The sequence below is a fragment of the Megalobrama amblycephala genome, linkage group LG2, assembly GCF_018812025.1.
Source record: "Megalobrama amblycephala isolate DHTTF-2021 linkage group LG2, ASM1881202v1, whole genome shotgun sequence".
Classification (NCBI taxonomy): Eukaryota; Metazoa; Chordata; class Actinopteri; order Cypriniformes; family Xenocyprididae; genus Megalobrama; species Megalobrama amblycephala.
In genome coordinates this window covers 60,265,339-60,275,338 of record NC_063045.1, presented here as the reverse complement: position 1 = coordinate 60,275,338, position 10,000 = coordinate 60,265,339, and the positions used below count along the sequence as shown (strand labels likewise).

Below are 10,000 nucleotides of genomic sequence, written 5' to 3'. Positions count from 1 at the left end.
TATATATATCTTAAAATCTTCAATGCAATGTTGAAAGCGAATTATAAAAAGATATATAACATTATGAGTTGGGATCATTAGATAAAAACATTATATATTCAATATTTACTTGTAGGTGTTGTATGTATTTGGAATGCAATGAATCAACATCAGAAAACTGATTCAAAACTCATGATTCAAAAACCTGATTCAAATATTTGTTTGCATTTTCTCTCAAAAATGTTCCATGTGTCTTTTTTAATCATTTAAAATGTCCTAAAAATATATCAAAAGTAAATGTTGCTGTTAATCATATGCAACATGGATTTCTGCGAATACTTGTGAGAGATCAAGCAAACGAATCGTAGTTTAAAAATTGATTCAGTACTCATTTTTGGGTGAACTATCACTTTAAGTCACTTCAAAATGCTATTTTATCACATAACAGAATACAAAACCATGAGCTGTTTCACTAAAAGGAGTTTGTTAGGTTTGAAATCAGCTCATAAAACAATAAATCTATTGTTGAAGACAAAATGTATCATGTAACTTTGTGTTTTAATAAATCACGTCCATACACCACAAAAAATCCTAATGCAATGAATGTCATGAGCGAATTATAAAATATATATAAGTTTTATAACATTATATATGCAATATTTATGTATCTGCAATGCAATGGCTCAACATCAGTGAATCGATTCAAAAGTCTGATTTGTTTGTGTTATCATTCAAAAATGATTAGAATCTCAATGTGACATTTTTTTTAAATATTAAAATGCTATACTGAAAATATTTTAAGTAAATGTTGCTGTTCTTCATATGCCACATGGACTTGGCAAACAAATCTATAAATCAGAGTTTTAAAAATGATTCAATAATCCCTCAAACTGAGTCACAATCTGAACTCCAATTTTGCTTGTTTTCTAGTAAAGTATAAATTAGAGATGCTATTAATATTAAAACATATAAGTCATGAGCCATATGGAAGGAAACTAAGGCCAAAAAAGAAGCGCATTAATATAATGGCACTATTTAAGATTCATTCAGAATATTGTAAATATTTGATATTGCCCAGCCTGAATGGCAAGCTTGCAACAAGTTTTTATACAAATGCAAAAAAATTACTAACAATCATATGATTTTCATGTATTTTTCATGATTAATCCAAAGTCTACAAGTGAAGATTTTGAAAGATTCTGCTGTTGACACACTCAAGCGACACTGAAAGACAGAAAGAGTTGTTATGCTTTAAGCATCCCGGTGCAGACGTGCAGCCCTGTTGTGTCATGTAAGCATGCATGGTGAAGATGGGGTTATGATCCGATACAAAACAATCCCATTTTCAATCTGTTGCATGTTGTGAGAGTGTCCGCCTGCTGCCCTCATGTCAGTCCACATGCCCTCCTGATACAGTAAGTGTTTCTCTTAGATTAAAGCAACTGGAATAACAAGCAGCCTGTTGCATCATCATTCACATGAGACTCCAAGGCTCAAAAATGCTAATAAATCACCCACACCACATTAAAAAGTAATCTTGTCTAATATGCTTGTCTAAACCATATTACATTGCAGTATGACAAGTACAACTGTAGACACTTGACGGAATAGTAGTTTATTCAAAAATTAAAATTCTGCCATAATTAACTCACTCTTATGTGATTCCAAACCTGTACGACTTTTCAGAAAAAATTTTTGTACATGCAATGAAAATCAAAGGGGACCAATATTGGTTCGAATCCCACTGGATTCCATTGCATAGACAAAAATGGTAACACTTTAGTATGGGGAACAATTCTCACTTTTAACAAGTAGCTTATTAGCTTGCATATTGGTTGTTTATTAGTATATATATAAAGCACATATTAATGCCTTACTCTGCATGACCTTATTCTACATCCCTTAATCCTACCCAATACCTAAACATAAGCACTACAACAACAACTACCTTACTATTAATAAACATTGAATTAGGAGTTTACTGAGGTTTAGACAAGTTCCCCATACTAAAGTGTTACCACAAAAACAGTTGAAACAATCTTGAAAATATCTTCTTTTGAGCCCAACAGAAATAAGAAAGTCAAGTTTTGAATACATAAGGGTGAGTAAACCATGATAGCACTTGCATTTTTGGGTGAACTATCCCTTTAAATCACCTAAAAGCAAAATATACATTTTTATAAAGTCCATACTCCACAAAATACTATCCCATACTATAGGATTTGTATTATTTTCTTTAAAATATCGAAAAATTCTTCAGACAAATTAGATTTACAATATATGTAGTTCAGCACATTAGCTACACATTAACATTTTAAGAATTGTTTTCAAGTTAAAATATCTAAAAATACTTGAAAACAAGATATCATTTACTTGAGAAGCAACACTGCATAAGATATTAGGTCTTGTTTTCATAGAATGTTTCTTTAATACAAGTGTATTTTGTCTCACTGCACTGGCAGATTTTTTCACTTGGTTTAAATATAAACAAGTTAAAAACATGAGAAAAAAAATCTGCCAGTGCAGTGAAGAAAAAAATACACTTAACATCCAGATCTGAGTCTGAATATCATTAATGTTGCTTCTCAAGGAAATATATCTTATTTTAAGGATGCATATATTATTTTGACTGTAAAACATCTAAAAAAAGAAGAAAAAAAACATTGCAACATATTTTTTTTATATCTAATAAGTGTTTTTTGTGCATGCAAATATTTTTTGAGGCCACTGTAAAATGACAAAAATAACACATATCGACTTGAATTCTTACCTGTGTCCATTACCAAGACCTCTGTATGCCTTCTCCTGGTCCTGCATATGGTTGAGGCTCTGTGCCACAGAGAGATACTGGTCGTAATACTTAATTGCTTCTTCAAAATCTCCCAGCGAGTCATAGCAGTCTCCCAAGTTCCCATAGGCGCGACCACGGTCCAGCACGGCCTCGTTGCCACTGAGCTGCTGCAACATCGCCAACTGTTGCTCGAAGTATCCAATGGCCTCTTCCATTACTCCCATGTTCATTTTCGTGATGCCCATGTTACCATAGACCTGGGCCTCAACGCTAGGGTCCTTTAGTCGCTGACCAAGTTCAAGCTGTTCCTCGTAGCATTTGAAGGCCATGGTGTACTTCCCAAGAGACATGTAGACTGCGGCGAGGTGTCCATGAGCCTGGCACTCTCCCTGGATGTCACCCAGCTCCTGGTACACCTCCAGTTCCTGGGTATGGTACCCTAAGGACTTGTCAAACTTCTGTAGCATCCTGTAGGCGGCTCCCAATGCTGCGTAGGCGTTCGCTTCCATCTTGCGATCCTTGACCTGATGCGCCAAGGCCAACTGCTGCTCGTAAAACTTGACGGCTCCGGGAACGTCCTTCTTACAAAGGAAGATGTCGCCCAGGTTGCCCAAGGCGCGGAATCGAGCCTGCGAGTTGTTTAGCGACTGCGCCAAGGAAAGAAGGTACTTTTGGCACTCCTCCGCCTTGCTATAGTCGCCAAGAGCCTTGAAGGCCAGGCCCAGATTGCAGTAAGCTTTGGCTTGACTTAGCTTGTCGTGGAGGTCCTTGGCAAGTGCCAGGTCTTGCTCATAATACTTCACCGCCTCCTGGAAGTTTCCCAGACAGTAGTGCGCATATCCCAAGTTGTGACAGACCTTACCCTCGCTCTCCATATCCTGCAAGTCCGGGGAAAGCCGTAGGTACTGTTCGTAGTAAGGTACGGCTTGGGGAAACTCGCCTCGAGAGCAGTGGAAATTACCCAGGTTGCCCAAGGCCCGAGCCTCGCTCTGGATGTCCCTCAACTCTCGTGCAATGTTCAGATGATTCTGGTAATGTTGCAAAGCTCGATCGTGAGCCCCTAGAGCCTGGTACGCCACCGCCAGGTTCCCGTGTGTCGAGGCCTGCGAGGCGCGATCATTAACCTCCATGGAAATCTGCAGCTCTTGTCGGTGGTAGCGCACGGCCTGGTCAAAGGCACCGAGGGCGTTGTAAGCATTGCCCATGTTTCCGTACGCTCTGCCCTGGGCGGCATAGTCATTTAGCTCCTGGGCGATGGATAGATGAGCCTTATGCAGCTTCAGAGCAGTCTCGTAGTCCCCTTTCATCTGGTGAATGATTCCTGTAAAGGAGAAAATAATAATTTTATTCAGTAGAAATATTGTGCTTATCATGCTTCACAGGATAACCAAAATGGCTTTTTGATATCTTCCATCCCTCTTCATCTGTTAAAGAGGCTAAAGATTAGCTTTACATTTAAGAAACCCCTGAACTACAACGTACCCTAAGCAAATCATCCAAATGGAAAAAAAGGAATGAGATCTGAGGAAAACCCACTGACGCTTGCAGAAATATCTTTTAATTAAAAAGGAGATCTGATCTGATTTGCGTAGCCTTGAATCAAAGTTTTGCGCCCCAAAGATACGCCAATATGAGGCGATGACAATCAAAACAGCCAGATCTGCTCAGTCCTAAGAGATTTCTTGCAAATTTTGGGTCCCCCTAATGTTGTCTCACCACTTTTCCACAAAATTATCATTGCCATCATAACATTACAGTCCCGCCTCTTCGGTTCCAGTACAGTACATGGGGGAAAACAGAGGAATAGGGGGAGGAAAAAGGCTAATGAATACTTTTGATGGAAAAAGGGTTTGAGGGCACTAGCAATGGGAAACTTTAATTGTGGTCCACACCAGTTGGCTCCTGTGTTTTAACTTGGTTTCTTTCCCTTTGAAAACCAGAGCTAAGTATTGGGGATCAGGAAAACTGCTGGGATGAGTGGAAAACAAGACGTATCAGAGGGGCAAAACTGGGAAGTCTGTGGCGACCATTTGAGTAATTGTAAAAGATGCCGGCTGACCCGAAAATGAGCTCTGGGAATGGGACGCCAATGAAAACACATTGGAGGAAAGTAGCATGCAAGATGAAAGGGTTTTTTAGAGAGATGTGGAGCCATTGTTGACAGAGTGGCTTGGCATCTTGAGGGACTCGCTGACTGAGTCACGGGCCGTGAGCTTGTCCTTCTGCGTGTGTGGAAGCAGGAGGCGACGGGGGGTATCAGAATGGGTGAGGGGTTGCCCATCTGCTCAGTGTCAATACTCATGTGCCAAGGCAGGATTAACAGCATGTGGTAAATCCAATTAGATCCGGTGCCAAGCTGGTATCCTGACACTGAGGGCCCATTAGGAGCTCTTTTCTATTCACAAATATTTCCTCTAAAATAGCCCTGGTCTTCAGTGGCTAATTATCAATACTTAACCCCATGATTCTTCATTTATCAGTGAACAAAGCTTGAGACTTGTTTGAAAATGAGTCCTCTGAGACGTGCAAAGTGAAACCTGCCAGACACAAAACCCTTATATCACCACCTACAGATCTGTTTTAAAACGACTGTTCCTGCTTGTACTTTTAAATACTTTTATATTGGCTCTGTCCAATATGACTGCTATAAACACAACAGGCGATGCTAACACGAGCTAAAAACAGAAATGCTGAGCTAAACAATTCTACACTGTCAGGACATAAACACTCCCTACTGTCTGCAAATTAACAGAAGGGACTGCTATTAATTCACAAACAGTAGGGAGTGTTTGTGCACAAACTACTTAAACTAATGGATCATTTACACCAGTTGTTCTAGAAATGTGGTATGCTGAGTGCCCCCTGGTGGTATGCAACATGGCTTGAAATTTATAATAATAAAAATGCATATATAAAATAAATATATATATATCAAATATATCAAATATGGTTTCAAGTTGCTTAAGAACATGCTCAATTCCAAATAACAAAACCATTTTTAAGGATACGACTAGTAGGTGATACCAGTATGTCTAATTGATGATGAGAGGTGATTTGCACAATTTGCACAAAAACAAGTTACTGCTACTATAACAATCACACCATAGCTGGCTTTATCCTCCGCATTTCGTGTTAAGAATGGTGTCAAGGCGACAAAACAAAAAGAGCACCTCTTTGATAGGTCTGTTAAGAGGATTACACGGTCACCTGAGGACGCTGCAGTAATGCATATGGCCCCATCGCTAAAGTTAAATCCCTAGAGCCGACATGCGGGAGAGGGCAGCGTGAGATGGGGGAACAGGATCTGAGACTGATCGGAGGTCAGTGAAAAGGTTAAAAACTCCTCAGCATCTGCTATAAGGGGTGAATAATAATTGCAATGCAGCAGTATATGGCTAAAGAAGAGCCTCTGCCTACATTAGCAGAAGTGGGATTTTGATGAGGTCTTTCCAGCTTTGATGCCCTGCTATGTGGAACGAGTGATGGGCAGCCCTTCAAACAAACATTAAAAATACTTCCCTCCCCAGGCAGTCGTTTCGCCTGAATGCATGTGAAATGTAGTAATTTAATCTTCAAATGGCACAATCTTCAACCCCAAATGACTGAAACGTCATGACTTTATTTTATTTTTTATTGGGAACGTCCTACTTGAACTCATTACATAGCTGTCGCTTTTCAAGCTTTCCCGCTCCGTAAAGGCTGTGACACTCTGAATTAATTAGCTTTAGCATGGACTGGCCTTCAAAGCTCAACTTCCCCGACGAGATTTTGACAACTAAATGAAACTGATCAAACCAGCAGTCATTATATATGTGTTAAATTCTTAATATAGTACATTTAATAATAGAACGCATTTTCTCTGATTTCATGTCAAAAATCTTCTCATGATGATAATTTTAACATGTTGAGCTCAAAAGAGCTTTGTGACCATAACACACATATGTCCATAAAAAAATAATAAAAAGTAAAAAGTAGGAGCATGTAGCGTGCATCGGCCAGATTAAAGAAGTATAAAAACAATTTTAGGGAATTTTAACATTTTTGGAAAAAATATTAAATTGCACCAATCCACTTAAAGCATTGCATATTATGTAATCGATTCAGTCTTACTCCTTATTTCACAATAAACTGAACATTTTTTACAATTGAAAAACAAAATTCTGTCATGAAACTCTAGATGGCGCAGGCATGTGTTTGCAAACACATCATTCTCTATAGGGCACAGCTGATTGGTTCCTGCTGTGTCAGTAGCCAATGGGATCACTTGTTCAACCTTCAAATACTTGGTTAGCATTTGCTGTAGAAGTTGCAACACGCTTTCAGCTTCCCAGGCTACACCTGTATAGATCTGCTATGGGTAATTCATGTAGGCTATATTGTACAGCACAAGTCTGACTTAGTGTGCTATATCTTTTCTAACTGATCCAACTTACGGTTTTCCTAAAAATGACTATTAAAGCTCGGAAAAATCCCATTGACTTTCATTGACGGAATGTTCAAATGAGCCAAGACTTTCAAACTCCAACTGTCAAGACTCAATAAAGCTGCCATTCTATGTACTATTTCTAATCCATAGAAACTCATTCAAACTCATAAACTATCTATCTATCTATCTATCTATCTATCTATCTATCTATCTATCTATCTATCTATCTATCTATCTATCTATCTATCTATCTATCTATCTATCTGTCTGTCTGTCTGTCTGTCTGTCTGTCTATCTATCTCATAGCAACCACCCAGAATAACCTAGCAACCACCCAGAACACCATGGCAACCACCTAGCAACCACACAAATCACCCTGGCAACATCCTAGAAACCAGTCCGAGTACCCTAGCAACTGCATAGCAACACCCTAGCAACCACCCAGAATACCTTAGCAACACCCTAGCAACCACCCTGAGTACCCTAGCAACCTCATAGCAACACCTTAGAAACCACCCCGAGTACCCTAGCAACCTCATAGCAACACCTTAGCAACCACCCAGAATACCCTAGCAACTGTATAGCAACACCCTAGCAACCACCCTGAATACCTTAGCAACCACATAGCAACACCTTAGTAACCACCCCAAGTACCTTAGCAACCACCTTGATTACCCTGACCTCTATCTATCTATCTATCTATCTATCTATCTATCTATCTATCTCACAGCAACCACCCAGAATAACCTAGCAACCACCCAGCAACCACACAAATCACCCTGGCAACATCCTGGAAACCAGTCCGAGTACCCTAGCAACTGCATAGCAACACCCTAGCAACCACCCAGAATACCTTAGAAACCACATAGCAACACCCTAGCAACCACCCAGAATACCTTAGCAACTGCATAGCAACACCCTAGCAACCACCCTGAGTACCCTAGCAACCTCATAGCAACACCTTAGCAACCACCCTGAGTACCCTAGCAACTGTATAGCAACACCCTAGCAACCACCCCAAGTACCTTAGCAAAGACCTTGATTTCCCTGACCTATCTATCTATCTATCTATCTATCTATCTATCTATCTATCTATCTATCTATCTATCTATCTATCTATCTATCTATCTATCTATCTATCTATCTATCAAACTGAAAACTTTTAAAATTGCTTCAAACTTTCTGGACCGGCTTTTTCAAGCCAACTTAAAGTTTGTCTTGACAAACTTTTTTCATCTAGTTTATTTTTATTTATTTACGTTTATATGTGAATGTTGTACACCTCCCCATGTTAACAAACTTTCAAGACTATCAAGTTTATAAATTATCAACTTATAAAAACAAATTTATAGCCGTCTTTGTAAAGAAATGCTCACTTTACATGTAGCTTCGAGCCGCTGCTGAGACGCTGTACAAACTCTTCCAGTGTGATAACAGCAATAACAGCAGCAGCAGTGTACAAACATATCAGCATATTACTATATGCCAAACACTCAGAATGTTACAATGACAGAAATCAATTAACCAGCTTGATATTGTCCTATTGTTTCTGATTTGATTATGTTATCAGCAATGCTTCAAGGGAAAATAGATTAATTTTGCTTAACAGTCTTGTGTCTTTGTCTTCTATTCCAATTTTCAAACATTCTTTTGCTTCAAATCAAAGTTTATTGTGTTGCGATTCATTTTGCAGCTGGTTCAAAGCAGAAAAAACACCAGAAGCGACCCCTCTTAATATCTTCACCTCAAGCATACACTACTTATTTAACGGAAACCAACATTTTACGTAAAGTGACTGCAATAAGAGGTGGCTGACGGAAAGTAAAAAAAATATTAATAATACGGTAAGTGCCGCTTTATTTCAGCAGTCATGTCAGTTCCACAGCTATTTTCCTTTGTTATGATTCCTGTCTGTCTCTCAAAACCATTCCAGTCTCGTCTCCTCCCATTCAAACACTGAACGCTAACTAGGCCCGGTATGATTTGCAGCTCAGAGCCAGTCTCGAAAAGCTCAAGGGAAGACGGGGACAAACAAATGGCAGACTTTGAACGCGGCGAGATTCTAGGGTCAGCTTTGTTGTTGGCTTCAGTCGAAAAGTAAAACAGTTGAAAACTGCGGCTGGCAACAGTTCCCCAGATGCATTAATTTTACATTAAGTCTCTTGCGGAAAAGCTCGTGTTTATTCTCTGCTTCCACTTTCGGCAAAGTAAAGCGTGGTTAGTGTTTCTTACCGGCCACAGATTGTTCATAAACACCCTGCCTAATGTCTAAGAGTAACGGGAGTCTGGAATTCTTTGGAATTTTTAAAGCTCTATTTTGGAATATTCCAGTGTTTCCTCTATATCCCCGGTGGTTTTGGCGTGCTGTCGCATACTTGCACTGCCGCAGCGTACTGGAGACGGCACAAAATAACTGTCTGTGGAAACAGGGCCTCAAACGTGACCGCTGGTAACAACTGTCAAAGCAACACGTCAAACAGGCTTTTCACACTACACTTCACCCTGGGTTAATGCATTTTAACCTCGTGTTAATGACGCTTTTAACGGTTCTTTAAGTAACGTTTCACACTTGTAATTTCGAAATGAGGTGAGCACCCCGAGTTATGAAACCCTTCAGCGCTGCTAATTCGACGCAATTCTGCAATGTTATGGCGAGTTGTTTAGCAACAGATGACAAAGCGCTTGTCTCATTAAACGTTTAATATATACATATATATACATTTATTTTGGGGGTATGTTTCTAAAGATTACACAGTATGAACACAACATGTGTGTAGTCTTCCACAAGTGTGGGTTTATAACAG

The 10,000-nt window shown here is 39.4% G+C and overlaps 1 protein-coding gene across 3 annotated transcripts in view; it reads right to left on the bottom strand.

The window, feature by feature from the left end:
- Window positions 1–10,000, bottom strand: part of ttc28 (tetratricopeptide repeat domain 28) — a 345,699-nt gene that overhangs the window by 56,164 nt on the left and 279,535 nt on the right. For all 3 annotated transcript variants that reach the window (XM_048181318.1, XM_048181319.1, XM_048181320.1), the window contains one exon: window positions 2,750–4,091. In XM_048181318.1, coding sequence (XP_048037275.1) covers window positions 2,750–4,091 — 1,342 coding nt within the window. The remainder of the gene's footprint in view (window positions 1–2,749; window positions 4,092–10,000) is intronic.